The sequence below is a fragment of the Ursus maritimus genome, unplaced genomic scaffold (genome assembly GCF_017311325.1).
Source record: "Ursus maritimus isolate PB19 unplaced genomic scaffold, ASM1731132v1 scaffold_9, whole genome shotgun sequence".
NCBI lineage: Eukaryota > Metazoa > Chordata > Mammalia > Carnivora > Ursidae > Ursus > Ursus maritimus.
This window is the reverse complement of record NW_024427107.1, coordinates 52,488,746-52,507,598: the sequence shown is the minus strand read 5'-3', so window position 1 is coordinate 52,507,598 and position 18,853 is coordinate 52,488,746. Positions and strand designations below refer to the sequence as shown.

General features: G+C 36.9%; 1 protein-coding gene across 2 annotated transcripts in view; it reads left to right on the top strand.

The window, feature by feature from the left end:
* Positions 1-6,778, top strand: part of NUDCD1 (NudC domain containing 1) — a 77,017-nt gene extending 70,239 nt beyond the window's left edge. For both annotated transcript variants that reach the window (XM_040625829.1, XM_008689263.2), the window contains 2 exons: positions 2,867-3,026; positions 5,424-6,778. In XM_040625829.1, the coding sequence (XP_040481763.1) occupies positions 2,867-3,026; positions 5,424-5,716 (453 nt within the window). In that variant the 3' untranslated portion in view covers positions 5,717-6,778. The remainder of the gene's footprint in view (positions 1-2,866; positions 3,027-5,423) is intronic.
* Positions 6,779-18,853: the final 12,075 nt, after the last annotated feature.

Genomic DNA, 18,853 nt, shown 5'->3' with positions numbered 1-18,853 from the left:
AGTTGGTTAAGTGTCTGCCTTCTGCTCAGGTCATGATCCCAGGGTCTGGGATCAAACCCTACATTGGGTTCCCTGCTCAGCGGGGAGTCTCCTTCTCCCTCCCCCTCTGCCTGTTGCTTCCCTGCGTGTGCGTGCTCTCTGACAAATAAATGAAACTTTAAAAAAAAGAACCCTTTTTAATTCATTGGGCCCATTCAGACAGTCCAGGATTGCTTTCCATTTCAAGATCCTTAACTTAATCATATCTAAAAGCCCCTTTTGCCCTGAAAGGTAACATATTCATAGGTTCCATGAGATTAAGATGTGGACATTGGGGGGGGGGTATATTAGTGTACCATGGATGGTATACATGCATATTAAGAATCACACATAAATATGATAATTCATTTGGAATGATATACTTGATATTCGGGGTTCTTAAGAGTTCAAGCAGCTCATATAGCCATGGAAATAGGGGAAGTTCCTAGGGCAACTGATGGTTGAATGGAGTCTTGGAGGGTGAGAAGGAATCCATCAGGCAAGGAAGGGCAAGAAGAGTCCAGGCAGAATGCTGTGTGAAAGGTATAGCAAAAGCAAACATTGTGAGATTGCTGTTCCTGTAATGAGGAATACTTTGACTTCACTGTAGTGGAGCTATGTATAAAGTAAACGGGAGTGGAAGAAAAGGAACATCTAAGTCAGAATAAGGGGCACATAGCAAGAGAACCTACACCCCCATCCTCTTATTTCATGACTGATCTCCCTCAGTGGTTAGCCTTTTAGGTGGTGATTCAGGGCCCTCTGTTCTCTCAGTGTTGTCTGTTCATATATGTGAGGATCAGAGGTACATCATTTTCATTGTTAATACCCAATACATTCTTAAGGCACTTGGCTCATAAAAGTAAATGCATTTTTATGAAAATGTTTTTCAACCCATATTTGTATTTCAACTATTTTTTTCTTCTGTGAAAGCCCTTGGTAAATCAATAAATGAGAATGTTAGAGTGACATGCAGGGAAGAGAGCTTGAAGCAGTGTTGGAGCCATCAAACTTACTATAAAAGGCAGTTGGTGGTTTTGAAAATAAACCTCACTTAGCCACTGATTAGCAGGAGCCAAAGCAAGCCATGTGAAATTGCTGTTTTGTAATTATTAATACTTTGACTCCACTGTAATGGAGATACGTATAAAATGAGAGTGGAAGAGAAGGAATGTCTAAATTAGAATACAGGGCCCTTTTTTTCCTCCTAAGAATAAATGTACCAGTTTTAAGTGTTTCACTGTTATATAAACAAAGCTGCAGTAAACATCCTTGTAAGTATATATACACAGGTATAATCTATGAACACTGCCTGCCAGTCTCTCTCCCTTCTGTAGAGAAAAAACAAAAGCCCTATCCCCAGGCATTGCTGGGGCAACAGAAATGGGGTTGCTCTGACCAGGAGCCTATGCTGGCACAGCTGTACGCACAAACCCTCTTACTGGAGAGCCACTTCATAGTTTTCCCTATTGAATACAGGTCAGGTCTCTACCTCTCATTTTAACCCAACGTTTTATTCTTCAGTCTGCTCTGAAACTCAAGAGAACAATTCAGTATTTATCAAGTACTATGCATATTTTATGTTTTCTCCATTTGTGATGTGATTTTGTTGGTATGGTATTTAGGCATTTTTAACTCTGATAATATTTTTTTTTTAAGATTTTATTTATTTATTCGACAGAGATAGAGACAGCCAGCGAGAGAGGGAACACAAGCAGGGGGAGTGGGAGAGGAAGAAGCAGTCTCATAGCGGAGGAGCCTGATGTGGGGCTCGATCCCAGAACGCCGGGATCATGCCCTGAGCCAAAGGCAGACGCTTAACCGCTGTGCCACCCAGGTGCCCCTGATAATAACATTTCTATAAAGAATATTATTTCAACCTATTTCATTAAAAGAAGTATTCTTTTAGGTAGAATCCAAATATGAGTGTCAACCTGATGGTTTTGTATTAAAATGAATTCCTTTAGTCATCAGTATTGCAATAAAAGTTAACATAATGAACATTCTTGACATCGATACTGTAATTAAATAATACATCAAAGTAAATAATTTGTAAACAGACAAATTTGAGCTTGAATCCCAGCCCTGTGGTTTTTCTTTGTAGCCTAAAACAAGTTCTAAAACTTTCCAAGTATGTTCTTTTATCTATTAAATGAAGATATGTAATAGCCTTATAGGTTGAGATTAATATTTATAACATGCCTGGCATATAAGCACATGGTTATAAATCCTAGTAGCTATCATTGTTCTTGGTAATTATTACAAGTTAACCATTTATAAACTTCATATTTGTATTCTATGGTTTAAAAAATATTCTGCCTGTAAATTAGTGCTTTATGTCATATTTTAAACTAGGTTACTAACAGTTAAGAGGCAGTATAGTATAGTGCTTAAGAACATAGATTCCTGGAGCACCTGGGTGGCTCAGTCGGTTAAGCATCTGCCTTCACCTCAGGTCATGATCCAAGAGTCCTGGGATCCAGCCCGCACTGGGCTTCCTGCTCGGCAGGGAGCCTGCTTCTACCTGCCTCTTCCGCTCCGCCTGCTTGTGCTGTCTCTCTCTCTGTCAAATAAATGGATAAAATCTTAAAATAAAAAAAAGAACATGGATTCGGGGTCCAAATCTCAGCTCCACTCATACCAGCTGACCTTGGGCAAGTTAACTTAAAGTACCTGTGTACCACTTTCCTCAGCTTTAAAATGGACATGACACTAGCACATTTCTCCCAGGAGCATTCAGATTATACATATACAAAGTTTAGAAAAGCTGCTGACAGAGTACTGTGTGTCAGTTACTGGCATCATCATTATTAATTTGTTCATTATTTTTCGTCACTTTTTATTTTAGGTGAATCTTGGGAGCAACCAGTACCTTTTCTCTGTCATAGTGGATCCTAAAGAAATGCCCTGCTTCTGTTTGCGCCATGATGTTGATGCCCTACTCTGGCAACCACACTCCAGCAAACAAGATGATATGTGGGAACACATTGCAACTTTCAATGCTTTAGGTATAAAGCAAACTCTTTGCAAGTGTTTTCCATTATGTCAAAAATTATGGTCATTTTTTTTAAGTTCATTTCTTTTCTTTTTTTTTTTTTAATTTGAGCTGTCCTAATTATTTGGACTGATCTGTGCTATAATTTGGTTGCTTTTACTATAGCTGATGAATGTTAGTACTTTTGGAACAGAACAGTAGAATTAATGTTTTTAATGCTTGTACAGAAGGCCAGGACAGACTGGAAATCAAAGTGGTTATCTAACCACTTGAATCATTCTAATCAGTCATTTGTTTATTCCAAGTAAACTATACTGAACTAGAACCTGAACAGTGGGCTTCGTAATGCCCTACATGGAACTTGTATTCAGGTTTCTTCAGAGTAATCTTCAAAAACGTGATAAAATTGCTTTAAGATAATGCATATGAGGAGACATCTTTCATGGAACTTCTATGCAAAAGAGAGCCATTATAATGAAAACACTTAGGGAAATGGTGGTAAGCGGAAATCAAATTTATTCTGTAGGATAAAAGGTAAAATGGTTTTAAAACTATGTCTCAAAAAATTTTAATCTACATAATTGTAGACTTATCCAGTAATTGATTTTATGTCTAAATAATATTGTGTGGGAGAAGTTTTTTATATAAATTAGACACAGTTATTGCTTCAATATTGAGGATTTTGAACTGGCAACAGGAAGTAAAATTATACATTCTGAATACAACCTTAATTATAGAGGAGATTTGTCAGTTATCCTTTATAATTAATAACATAGGCTGCTTAAACTGGTTAATTCAGACTCCAAATGGGATTTTTATGATGTGGAATACAAGGTTTTGTTGAAAAATTTAAACACAGTTTTTAGCCTCTGTACTACAGTTTGCAATTCTGAATCTTTTTTCAGTAAAGAAAGTGCTATCATATAATTTTTATATGCTCAGATTCTTCATTTGTATCCCTGAATCTGTTATAGATGAATTCTGTGCTTGAATTTAAGTTAAATCAACATTACATTAGATATGTAGTCTTGAGATGTTATATACATTACTAATTTTCTCAAGGTTAGCCTGGAGCGCTAATTCTAAAATACTCAAATAGGTATCTATATCCCCTTCACTTTTTCCTCCTCAAACCCTGCTTAATATTAAAATCCAATATTGAAAGGCACCTGGGTGGCTCAGTTGGTTAAGGGTCCAATTCTTGATTTCAGCTCAAGTTATGATCTCAGGGTCGTGGGATCAAGCCCCATGTGGGGCTCAGCACAGAGTCTGCTTGAGATTCTCTCCCTTTCCCTCCACCCCTCCCCCAACTTGCCTGCACATGTGCTCTCTCAAATGAAGTCTTAAAAAAAAAGTAGTGATCTTCCTGTGCTCAGTCGTTCCTTTGCTCATTATTTGGTGAGATCTCAATTTACATTAGTGTCCAATTTTTTATCTCACATGTTATGACATTTAATAACCATGTCCCAATCTGAAAATCCTAATTTATATTTCAGAACATTAATGCCCTTTTAACCTGTAAAGATTTTTTTCAAAGACAAGATTTTTTCAAAGTTTAGTTTTCAAGGGATGTTCTAATTGAGTTTTTAAAATTAGATACTTGAATTTTCATTCCAGCTTGTGATCTCAAGGTTCTACTTCTGGAAGCTGAAGTACAACAAAATCCTGTTACATTGTTGGTATTGGTGTATAAAAATACCACTAACATTACAGGAATAAGAGAATGCATTGTCGTATTAGTATGTTCAGGCTTGGGGCCTATATTATGGACACACTCCTGAAATAACTTTACAGTGGTATTCCATAATTTTTTCCCATTTCTTTGATAAAGAAGATTCTGTAATGCTACATCTGTGATTGATGAGCCTAATTATTTTTTTTTAAAGATTTGAGAGAGAGAGTGCATGCACATGCGAGCGAGCGCGAGCAGGGGGAGGGGGAGAGGGAGAGGGAGAGAATCTCAAGCAGGCTCCACACCCAGCGTGAAGCCAGTTGCTCAGCTCAATCCCACAACCCTGAGATCATGAGCTGAGCTGAAATCAAGAATCTGATGTTTAACTGATTATTAAATTGGCATTTAAAGATAGTTTGACATGTTTTCTGTTCTATTGATTTTAGATTTTTAGCGTTTTAATTATTCATGGAAATAATAAGGAACTATGTTTTGTTTTTCTTAAAGAGTGAAACCCTACCTATTTTGTTCCTTAGGAATTAAAGCTATTTTTGCACCAGTGGGAGAAACAGATTATGGCTAATCATTAATGGTTCAGAATTCAACCACTATTGAATATTTATGGTGTATATTTTATTGAGGCATTTTAATTTATAATAAAAACTATGAAATATTAAATGTTTAACCACATTTTTCTTCTTTTTAATGCGTTTTTATTTATCTCTTATTTCTTGTCAGGCTACGTCCAAGCATCAAAGAGAGACAAAAAATTTTTTGCCTGTGCTCCCAATTACTCCTATGCAGCCCTGTGCGAGTGCCTTCGTCGAGTATTCATCTACCGTCAGCCTGCTCCCATGTCCACTGTGCTTTACAACAGAAAGGAAGGCAGGCAAGTAGGACAGGTTGCTAAGCAGCAAGTAGCAAGCCTAGAAACCAATGATCCTATTTTAGGCTTTCAAGCAACAAATGAGAGATTATTTGTTCTCACTACCAAAAACCTCTTTTTAATAAAGGTAAATACAGACAATTGATTACTCCAACATGTTGGCTTCTCTGTAGTGGAAAAGTATTCAGTGATAGCCAGAAGGTTGGTAGTTATACTATAACCTGTTAAGTTTTACTATGTTAAATAAAATTATCTTGTACAAATTTTTTTATTTTTTAAAGGATATTAGAAATATATTCAAGAGATTATGATTCTGTAAAAGTTATGGAACGAAGCTGCAAATTTAGAGGAAATTGGCTTTTGTAAAAAAAAATGTAAAGAAAGTATTAGTAAGTATAATTTTTTTAAAAAACCGTCTGTGGAATTTCATCTTTTATATGAAAGATGTACAGTTCAGTGTTTAAAAATAAAAATATTTATCATGTACTCTTTGTTCATTGATACAGGTTTCTCATTCTGTACTATAGAATTTTTGGATAACAGACTGAACTGTTGATTCTTGTAAATACTTATTTAAGTGGACTAAATAGCTGAAGTAGAAGGGGGAATACAACAGAAGTACAGCAGGTCCAGTTATTGTTACAGTTTGCTGAAAGACTAAGGTTTTTTTTTCAAATTCGTTTTTTCCATTTATTTAATTTTTATCCATTTGTTCTTCCACAGACATAGACAAAGAGAGATGATAAGATTCCACAAATTGTAGCTGTTATGCATTGTTACACAAACAAACCACCTTAAAACTCAGTGATTTAAAACAGGGACATTTGAAAGTCTGTGATTCACAGATTGGGCCTTCTCTGTTCTTTGTACCTGGCATCTCATTCTCCAGCAGGCTATACTCGTCTTATTCCTGTGATAGAGAAAACATTGCAAGAGGGCAAGCCTTGGTATATAAGAATTTATCAAGCCTGTGTTTGCATCATTTTGCTCCTCTTCCAATTGAACAAAGCAAGTCACATGGCCAAGTCTTAAAAGTCAGTGTGAGAGGAGACTGCACAGGAACACAGATAACAGAGATACAATTCTTTGGAGCCATTAATGTAAATCTATCACAGACAAATTATGATTTACCCTTGTAGTTCTCCTTGAACTTCTACATTAAAAAAAAAACAAACCTGTTTATACATTAAATACTTTGTGTCATGAATTTTAGTTTCTCATTATTTCCTTGGATTTTTTGGGCTTGCATTTACCTGGAAAATTGTTTACTTCATATACCATTTTAATGAGCAAAAACAGCCAAGATAAAAGGTAACCAGTCAGATAATCAAGATATTTATGAAATGGTAATTAAATGAGATGGTATCATTGGATCAGCAAATAGATGCACACGTTTTTTATTTACTTATAAGATGAAAATATGTATAATCTCAAGATTGAGAAGGCTTCTGAAGACCCAGAAACCAAAAATATAAAAGATTAATAGATATATTACAAAATATAAAATTTCTTTATAGTTTGTTAACAGTTGTAAAAACAACAAACTAAGAAAAGCTATTTGTCAATGCATAATAGAGGGTTAAAATCTAGAATCAAAAGAACTATTTTTCATAATAAAAAGCAAAGAAATTATACAGTAGAGAAGCAAACAAAAGATATTAACACCCAAGTCATAGAAGAATAAAGATAGCCAATACTTTTAAAATGATGCTGTCTCCCAGGTAATCAGGGAAATTGGTAAAAAATGTAAAGTTTTATAACATTGCATATTGGCCAAGATAGGGAAAATGGAAACTCTCCTATACTGTTGGTGGGAGTGTCAATAGGTACCAAGGGATTTGATATTATTTGAATTGTATTCAATTCAATCAAATATATTTATTCAAAAATATTATTTGAATACATATAAACAATACATTATCTAGATTTCCAGAAATACTAGAAAACACTCAGCATGTGCACAGAGCAATATATATAAGAATATACATTGAAGCGATGTTTATAATAAAAATTTGGAGGAATCTGAATGTCCTTCATTAGGGGAGTAACTAAATTGTACTTTTATATTAGAAAGTATATATATTATTAGTGTTTATAAAAACCTTTAAGTTAAATCCCTCTTTATGGGCCTGAAAACTCCCTGACACTCATTATATAAGTAATATTTTCCCTCTTATAGGAGAAAGGTGCAGTTAAATTGTAACACATGGTCAGTTTACAACAGGATTTGTGTGTTTTCCAAAAGAATAGACATACCTATGAGAACTCTGTTAATAAAAATGTATTTTTCTAATGTTTAATGTATATAGTAGAGAGGGAAATACCCCTTAGTGCCTCAAAGGAAATTAAGATCATGTGTTTCCCTGGTTCCTAAGTTTCTGCCGTGGGAAGGAAATAAAAAGAGCCAACCCCGTGTCTTTGCTTTGAACAAGTATTTTGGGTTTAAAAAGCAGGTAAGCCATGTTCCAAGAGAGGTAACTTGTGTTCATCTATTGCCAGCCACATCCATCTTGAGATTCTGTTCCACCTGTCTTCTCCAGTAGCAGACTAACCTAGGTGTGTATTATGGCTATGTGTCCGAATGTGACAGGGCAAGATCAATTGCACAACCATTTTTCAAAACTCCGTTTGTGTCACATTTTCTCATATTGGCCAAAGCAAAGCACATAGCTTCTCCCAGAGTTAGAATGGAGTGCCCTACAAAGTTACATGGCAGAGGACATGGCTTTAGGGAGGGGGAAGAATTGGAACCATTTTTGAAATCTATCATATGTACCCATACTATGTCCAAGCAATATAGATTTCTAACCCTTTCCTCCCCTGCCCCCCCACTTCATGACACACAGAAAATTATACTTATGGCACACAAGGGCTGCTCTTGGCCAGAAGTGACCTTGGCTATCCAAGGACCAAGAGATTAAGTATCTAGGAAACCTGTAACCTATTTGCAACACACTGATGTAAAGTCTAAGAGGTATGTGTATGGACTGAAAGACTGTCATAGTTAAGTACTATACTCAATTTTCTTTTAAAAAATTATTGAAAAATTCTTTTAGAAAAATATACTGTGCCATTTAGATCGAAAGTGTATAATTATTACCATTTCAGATATACATACATGTCATTGCACTAACTTTTAAAGTAAACTTTATTGACTTCCAGGGAGATGGTGGCTAGAAGGATCCTAGGCTTATTTTGTCCATGGATACACCTAGATAAATCCACATCAGTGTAAATAACCCAGATAATGACCCAAAGATTGGCAGAACAGACTCCACAGCTAAATGTAAAGAAGAAGCCACATCGAAGGGGGTAGGAAGGGTAGAGACATGGTCCAGAGCCAAACCGACCCACAGAACTCTCCACAGGAAGGAGGGATGCCACAGTCACAAAAGGTGAAAGGAGTATGCCCTACATGAGGCACCTCAGGCACGGGGGACCTGCACAGAGAACATGATTACCCATAACATTTGACTTTGAAAACCAGAAGGGCTTAACTTCTCAGTTCCTATAATCAGTGGGGCTTAATATCTGGTACTTTAAAAATCATGGGCTCAGCTCTGGGCAGGCCAGGGGATGACAGGAAACAGTCCCCACCCTTGAAGAGACAGCATCACAAACAACCCCATTGAGATACAGAAGCAGCAGGTTGAAAGACACTTGGGGTGTACGAGGGAGATTTGTTTGCTAATCTTGGGGCCTATGCAGGAGGGAGATTTCTCCAAGAACAAAGGAACTGGTGGGCGCCATTTCTCACCCAGCCTAGATACATAGACACCTGCAGGAAGCAGCACAGCTTGAATGCTGTTCACCTACCTTGCTAACAGTGTACCCCGGCCCTGCAAACTTGTACAGATCTGCCGCCATCTCAAATTCCTCTCACAGCAAACCAGCACCAATCTTGCTAACACTGCATGCCCCAATCCCTGTATTCTGTGGACTTACCTCCAGCACACCCTCGGTTAGGAGTCCATCCAAAGAGGTGCCACAAACATGGCAGTGTGCAAGCAGTCCTGATGGGTCAGTACCACTCCTAAGTGACTCCTGCCCAGGGAGAGGGGGAGATAACACACACACACACACACCCATCCTGACTGTAGTCCCAGCAGTGGGGCAGGGGCAGACATCTGGCCTGACTGCAGGCCTCACCCAAAAATGAAAACTTCTCAGGACAATATGGGGAGATGCCCTACAGTTGCGCTACTGCAGCTCTGGCAAGCACCTGGTCTGACCCAACTCAAGCCCAAGGCAGTCCCAGACTGGACCACTAACACAGGGACCAAACCCTGCCACAAAAGGCAAAGAAAAATATTGCAGATGACTGAACTGAAGGCAAATGAAGCTCAGCGACAATAGGGTGCATTCAACACATAGGAGACACCCCTGAGCTGCCAGGTTCTGGTGAACAGGAGCAATTGCACTGTAGAGCACTCCAGGACCTCTACTTTATAAGGCCACTACTTTCAAGAGCAGGAGATATAGGTGTCTTTTCTAACACATAGAAACAGACACAGAAAGTAAGACAAGTTGAGCCAGAGGAATATGTCCCAAATGAAGGAATAAGGGGGGAAAATCACAGCAAGAGAGCTAAATGAAATGGATATAAGTAATACAACTGATAGAGAATTTAAAGTAATGGTCACAAAGATATTCTCTGGACTGGGGAAAAGAGTGGAGGACTTCAGTGAGACCCTCAACAAGGAGATAGAAAATAAAAAACCAATCAGAGATGAAGAACTCAATAAATAGTATACTAGAGGAAGCAGAAGAACAGATCAGCAACCTGGAGGACAGAATAATAGAAAGCTATCCAGCTGAGAGAGAGAGAAAACAAGAATAAAAAAACAAAAACAAGAATAAAAAAGTGAAAATATATCAAGGGAATTCAGTGACACCATTAAGTGTAATAATTTTCACCTTAGATTACAGAAGGAAAAGACAGAGAAAAGAGGGGTAGAAAATTTATTTGAAGAAATCATAGCTGAATATTTCCTGAATCGGGGGAAGGAAACAGAAATCCAGATCCTGGAGGCACAGAAAGCCCCCCAACAAAATCAACCGAAGGAGGTCTATACCAAAACGGATAGTAATTAAAAATGGCAAAAAGTAGTGATAAAGAGAATTTTAAAAGCAGCAAGAAAAAATGATTTTATACAAGGGAAACCTCCTAAGGCTATCAGCTGCGTTTTCAGCAGAAACTTTGCAGGCCAGAAGATGGTGGCATGATACATTCCAAGTGCTGAAAGAAAAAAAACTGCAACCAAGAATACTCTTATCGAGCAAGGCTATCATTCAAAATAGGAGAGGTTTCTCAGACAAAAGTTGAAGTAATTCATCACCACCAAAGCAGCCTTACAAGAAATGTTAAATGGGACTCTGAGTGGAAAGGAAAGACCATAAGCAGGAATAAGAAAATTAGGAAGCACAAAAAGCAGTAAAATTAATTAGATCTATAAAAATCTGTCAAGGGATTCACAAAAGGATGTAGAGTATGACACTGTATACTGGGGTGAGGGGATGGGAAGAGGAGTAAAAATTTAGTGCTTTTAGAATGGCTCAAACTTAATCGACCATCAACTTAATAATAGAGACCATTATGTGCATAAGATGTTATATATAAACATAATAGTAAACACAAAAAAACAGTAATAGATACGCAAAAAATAAACAGGAATCCGAGTATATCACTAAAGAAAGCCAGCAAACTATGAGAGAGGGGAGCAAGAGATGAAACAGAAGAACTACAAAAACAATAGTAAAACAAATAACAAAATGGCAGTAAGTACATACCTACTAATAATTACTTTGTATGTAAACGGACGAAATGAATATGAAGGCAATTCAGTGGAGAAAGGATAACTTCCTCCCAAAAAATGATGTTGGAACAATTGGATATCCATTTTTACATTTTTATTAGACTGACTAGTGGTCACCCAAAGATATCAGGTACCAATCCCTGAAACCTATAAATGTTACCATATAAAGAAAAAGTGATTACATGGAGAGATTATCCTGGATTATCTAGGTGGACCCTAAATTCAATTATGGTGTCTTTATAAGAAAGAGGCAAAGGGGGTTATAAACACGGAGAAGGGGTTATGGAAAGATAGACACAGAGATTAGAATGATATCCACAAGCTAAGTATTCTGGCAGCCACCAGAAGCTGGAAGAGGCAAACAACAGATTCTCCTCCAGAATACGCAGAGAGAGTATGGTCTTCCTGACATGTTGATTTTTAATTTCTGACCTCAGAACTATGACAGAATATGTTTCTATCATTTTAAGTCACCAATTTTGTGATAATTTAGTAGCCATAAGAAACAGCCTTATACCAACATTAAAATGGATCCTAGATCTAAAATGTAAAACACTGAAACTTCCGGAAGATAACATAAAAGAAAATCTTTGTAACCTGGGGCTAGGCAAAGATTTCTTGCTTAGGACACCAAACAGCAAGATCCATTGAAGAGAAAATTGATGAGCTGAACTTCAAGAAATTATGTTCGTGGTAAGACAGTCTTAGAATGAAAGACAAGCCACAGACTGGAAGAAACTTTTGCAAATCATTTATCTGATAAAGGATTAGTATCCAAAATATATATAAAGAACTCAAACTCATCAAAACTCAGCAAGAAAATAATCAAATGAATAAAATGTCTTTAAATGGCCCAAAGTATTAAACAGACATCACATCAAAGGAGATAATATGAGTGGTAAGTAAGCACATGGAAAAGATGTTCAACATTATTAGTCATTAGGATACCAAAAAATGAAAGCATAAGATATCACTACATGGTATTGAAATGCTTCAAATTTAAGACTGACCATACCTAGTGTTGGCAAGGATGTGGAACTGGAACTTTCATGCACTGCTGATTAGAACTGTGAAATGGTAGAATCACTTTGGAAAATAAGCAATTTTCTAGAATGTTAAATATATATCTACTTTATAACCAAAACATTTCACTTACCCGTTCTCTTACCCAAGAGAAATGAAAGTGTATGCCCATGCTAAGACTTGTACATAGCCACATTATTTGTAATAGTTAACCTGAGAACAAGCCAAAGTTCCATCACAGATGAAAAAATCCACTGGGATATGTCTATGCAATGGACATGACAAGAAAAAAGAAAAAAAATTGATAGAATCAACATGGATGAATCACAAAATAATTATGCTGAGTGAAACAAGCCAAAGTATGAACTGAATTATTTAATTCAGATAAAATTCTAGAAAGTGCCAACAAATTTATGTTGATAGGAAACAGATCAGTGGTTGCTGAGTGGGAGGGTTTGAAGGGAGATTATAAAGGGTCATAAGGAAACATATTGAGGTAATGGCTGTGTTCGTTGCCTTAACTGTGATAGTTTTATGAGTGTATACATAAGTCAAACTTTATTCAACAGTGTGCTTTAAATGTGCAGTTTGTATCAATGATTACTCCATTATGCTATTAAAATTTTTAATGTAAGGATTAGGTATTTTATCAATTTTTTCTCCTATTGTGCAATCATCTTACTATATTTCTGCTTGTATTAATAACTTGTATTAAAATAGCATTTTAGTACACATTTCCTATATATTTTGGGCATCAGCATCCATTCTCCTTTATTTTGGTAGCTATACCATAAATTCTTTCTGAAACCATATATTTGTGTGTTACTGACTCCATCCTTGGCACCGTCACTTAAAGCTAAGCCAGTCAGTACTTTGCGCTGCTCTGGTTATGATGATTGGTTCATAAATGGGAACATGATGCATTTAGAACCAATGATTCACAATGAGTATTTGCTGTGATTTCTGGGACAAAGACATGCTACTGGATGTGAGAATGAAGGAATATAAACAGAACCAAATTTGTCACATAGTAAGGTGAAAACCTCTCAAAATATGAACCCAAAAGAGGGATGGAGCTAAGAGGCTGTAAGAGAGAAAACAGACCTTGATTATATCATCTAATCTACCTAGCAGTGCTTAAAGCTAGATCTGTGCTTGGACATTTGGGTAACATGAGTTATTATCTTTTTGCCTGAGCCTTTTGGTCAAAAGACGACTGATTCCATGATGAAAAATTCTTTTAATGCATAACCACGCTCTTCACATTGAGACTTTATGCTAGGCATTTACATCTGAGTTTATGGATAATAGTTAAATTATGGTTTTATCAAGAGTAGCAGTAAACAGGGGTTTATAAATAAATCATGTGCCTTTTAGAAGGGGAAATTTTTCCCCTTCAAAATAGTTTTGCTACCCTCCTATAAAAAGTATATTTATGAAAATAAATTTAGTAAACAACTTCTTTGGTGCCATGGAGGGAAGATAAAAGATTTAAGAGATGTTTCAATTCTGAAACTGTATTTTTTGATTTTGCCATTTTTCCATGTGCCCACAGTATCGATATTCTACTATAAATGGGGGGGGGAAATCTGTAGCATATTGTATTTCTAAGCCATTTGAATTTTTTCTACTTCTATAATTTTTTTAAGTTTGATATTCATTTTAATGCTTGCTAAAATATCCAACACAGATATTTACTTCTCTTATTTCTGGAAAAATGGTACCCGGAGAATGTTGAAGAAGATGGAGTATATTCTTAACATTAAAACATATATTGCTCCCTTGCCTGCCATGTGTATTTACCCCAGGAAAAAGATGGTTTGGCATGCAACATTAATCCAGTCACTGAAATTATGAAATGAAAAACTCTCAAAGAAATACTGTTCTTAAAAAAGGGGGGGGGGCACCTGGGTGGCTCAGTCATTAAGCCTCTGCCTTCGGCTCAGGGCATGATCCTGGTGTTCTGGGATCAAGCCCCACATCAGGCTCCTCTGCTGAGAGCCTGCTTCTTCCTCTTCCACTCCCCCTGCTTGCGTTCCCTCTCTTGCTGGCTGTCTCTCTCTCTGTCAAATAAATAAATGATATCTTTAAAAAAAAAATACTGTTCTTCTATGGTCCTTTACTCGATAGCACATGTGTATTCAGTATTTTTCTTTGTCTGTAAATACATACCTTAATAGAGGAAAAAAGAGAAGGATGAGGATACCTTAATGGAAGTACAAGGTAATAAAAGTATGAAGTGCATTCTCTAATGTTAGTATAATTGATTCTGTTGGGGGTTTGTTACTGGTGCTTCAGGAACCCAGCTGGAATCAGATAGGAGGAAAAACAACCGAGAAATCAAGAACGTCAAACAAAATGGAAAGCTGCTTTGGAAAACAGCCTGGCAGTTCCTTAAAAGGTTAAGCATAGAATTACCATAGGACCCACTAACCCCAAGCTTGGGTATACACCCAAGAGAAATAAACACTAGTACCTGAATTTTCATAGTAGCATTACTCATAATAGCCAAAAGTATAAAGAAATAGATGGGTGGACAAATACGTGCTATATCCATACAATGGGATATTATTTGGCAATAAAAAGGAATGAAGTATTAATACATATTACAGCATGTATGAACTTCAAAAATATGCTAGGTTTCTGCATAACTTTGCTAAATGCCAAGATTAATCAAAATGTAAACACAGATCTTCAAGTTTTGTTTAATAAAACGAACATGATTTAGGGAGTCAGATTTTCCTCAATACCTACTCTGTAAAATGGGAACAATAATACATTCCCCACAGAGTTGTGAGGGTTATAGGTTGTATAGAGTACCTAATTATCCATACGTGCTAATTTCCTCAAAAGGCTTTATAGTGTCTTAAAGAATACATAACTGATAAATAAGAAATAATTGCAACAGCATGATATTGGGTGTTATATGAGTCAGTCCTTCCCCCATCCCCACCTATAACTGGCTTCTAAAACTCACAGAAAGAGAACGAATTTTGCTAAGCAGGCTACTTCTAGGCTTAGGGAACCAACTGTTGTTGAGGGCACCAGTGCTTGCTGAGAGGCTAGTGTTCACAGAACCATACTGCGAGCATTCACAGTCCTACTACCTTCAGGTAATTTTTGAGGACTGAGATGAAGAGAGTAGTTCCCCATTTGAAGAAGGGAGAGAGAGAGGGAGTGCCTGACTAGGTTTTCTCCCCCAAAGAGATGCTGAACATTTCTTGTAAAGTATGTAGGTGTCAAAGAAGGACAACTGCATTTGTTTCCTACTCAGATTTCTGCTTAGTTATCAGGCTTTCTCACCTGCCCTTTGCTACTGGAGTAGGGTAAAGAACAGTGTGGACAGATGGTTTGGTAGTGGGATACCAGTGAGGGAAAGGTACAAGGACCCTGAATGGAGTTCCTGATGCCTGAGACACAGAGGCATCTGTGTCAGAGATGGGTTCCTTTCATGGCTGCAGGTACCAGTGTTAGGAGTAAAGAGAATTAATGAGATTGGAAGCCAGAGATTCTCCAAGGACAGACACAGTACGTGACAATGAAGCACTCTATCTTAGGGCAGCTGCGAAGTGGGTGCAACTATGTGGGAGGAAAGTAGACTATGGAACGGGGTCTCACAGGGTTAACTGTTTCAACCAGAAAGGAATTGTGAAAGTCTCAGGCATGAAGGGAGGCAGAATGAAGTTGGCTAGACATTTGCAGGTTAGTAATAGCAGTAGACTGGGATACGGTGGTTCAGCACCTGGTGTCACACCCAGACTGCTTAGATTCATAGACTCAGGCTTGGGGCAAGTTGTAGAAAGAATATATGGTCTTTAATTTGGGAAATCCTGTGTTAAAGGTCTGACCCTTTACATTTCTTTGAAAGCTTTCTACAAGTTACAGACAGGAAATTCTTTCAAAAACAACAAACAAACAATAAGTTCTGAGATCTTGAAATAGAAGACAGACTAACAACACCGTCTTAAATTTATACATTTATCTAAATGACAGGTTGGAATCTTTGCCTTAAAGTACATAGGAGCTGCAGGCATTTCAAAGTTCTATTTCTTAAAAGTAACAACAATATTACAGCTAATATGTAAATAGCACCTACTATGTCCCAGCCACTGTTTTAGTACTTTACATATTAACTCTTTCTCATAACAATTCTATTACTATTCTACTGAAGAGGAAACTAGGACACAGAATTTAAGTAAACTGTCTTAGTTATACAACAGTAAGTGGCAGAGCCTGGATTTGAACCAAGACAGTATGGACTCTAGGGAGTTTTTAACCACTTTTAAAATCTGCTTTATGTGCCCAGGTAGTGACTTGTCCACAGACTCCTTGATGATTGTGGTGGTGATTTCTTGTCATATAGGTCCCAAGTCTCTAAGATTTTAAGCAGATGGAATTTGGGGCACAATCCTATTTCTCAATTACTGCTTTTCCTTTACTGCTTGGCTGACTTTTCCTGTGGTTGTCAGTATTTAATATCTTCAGAGACAGGCTTTAGGAAAGTAATTAAAAATATTAAAATCAATGGAAAAATTTGGTTTATGATTTTAGAAACTCATGATTTCACCCCATGCTTGTTGGAGTAGGTCTAGATAATTTCAATTGTGGTTTCCATAGCACTGCTTTTGAATTTCTTCCAAAGTGCATGCTTTTTAATGGTTTCCCTGGTGATCTAGCAAATGGCTGACCCCAGCTGTATGATAATTCCTAATTAGGCCTGAAAGGGTTTATTACAGTTTGGTATGATGAGAAGAAAAACTACTGTTCAACTGTTTCTGAATAACCTTCCTTAAACATCTTGCACAGTTTTTTGACTCTTTTTTTCTGAAGTTTTGGCTCCCCCCCCCCTTTTTTAAACCTTCCTTGAGTGTTTTAGTTCTCAAGGGATCATTTCAACTTGTGCTGAATCCTGGGCTAAACATACCTGTTTACTTACCCAAACACCATGTTTTACAAAGATAGCAGCGGCTAAGCTCCCTGATTTACTCAGAGTCCATGAATCATTATAACAAAGCAGGAAAGCCTGTTGACCTATTTGCCAAGTCTGCCCACTGTGGAGCCAGATGCAATGACAGATTTTTGAAAGGAATGAACTTCTTTGTAGGGAATTAACTAGTGGTTTCTACTGCATTCCTAGTAGGACTCTGGAATGATGACTTATAGGAATTGAAATGTTGTAGAGAGTTAAAGAAAGGAGTGATAAAAGCCGTCTGTCCCTTAGCAAATGTTCTCACTTTGGTCTTAACCAGTATTGATCCTAGATCTGAAGGCAAGTAGTACCAACTTTTCAAACTGATGTGAAATTAAAAACTGCAGTCAGTTCATGGTCATCTAAACTAAATATAATGGTGTGAGTTGGAAATGTTGCTTTTAATAAATAAGGAAATTCAACATTGCCATATGCATTTTAAGTAGTTCAAAGAGAAGATTTTGGCAATTGTACACCTTCATTTTCTTCAAGAATTATATTTAAAGCCACATTTAAAAAACTATTGTATATTATAATTATTCTGCTTTCACTTTCACCCAGATGGAAATAATGTGCTAAATGATAGCATTTCCTAGATAGTGCTGCCAACCTGTATTACAAAAATACAAATTTGGTGGCTTAAAACAACACAAACTTATCTTAGCAGTTCTGGAAGTCACAAGTTCAACACTGGGCTAAAACCAGTGTACGGGAAGATTTGTTTCCTTGACTTCCAGCTTCCAGAAGCTACCTGCTTCCCTTGGCATATGGCCTTTTCCATCTTCAAAGCTAGCAATGGTGGTCTAATTTCTCAAGCTGCATCACTCTGACACTACTATACTTGTGCCCCCTTCTACTTTTGGGACCCTTTTGAGTATATTGGGTCCACCCAGATAATACAGGATAATCTCCCTATCTTAAAGTCAGTTGATTAATAACCTTATTTCTGTCTGCAACCATAACATTTCTTTTCCTTGTAATGTAACTTATTCAGATTCTGGGGATTAGGATGTAGGACATCTTGGGTGGGGGGGGGCATTTTTCTATCTACTACACCTAACAGCCTGTTATCTAGAACATATGGATTTTTATATCAATATTGGTTGAAGCCATAATTTTTATTTTATTATTGATTGTTATCAAGATACACATGCATATATGTATATATATGTATGTATATGTATGTATATGTACATGTATGTACAAAAACATTTGCTGTCTTCCCCACAACTGCCCCCCAACTTTTTTTTTTTTTTTGGTAAAAGAAAAACAAAACACAGATCTGATTATTTGGAAATAACTAAGATTTCTGGTGAAGATTTTGGAGCTTCCAAAGAAAAGTTTTTCTCATTTTAGAATTTGGGAAGATTTGTAGCCTCACAAATAGTTCTGTTGGCCCACAGTGAAGTAGATTATATTTACTGACATACCCTGAATTTCCTCACTAGAGTTCTCAGATTTTTTTATACTGGAA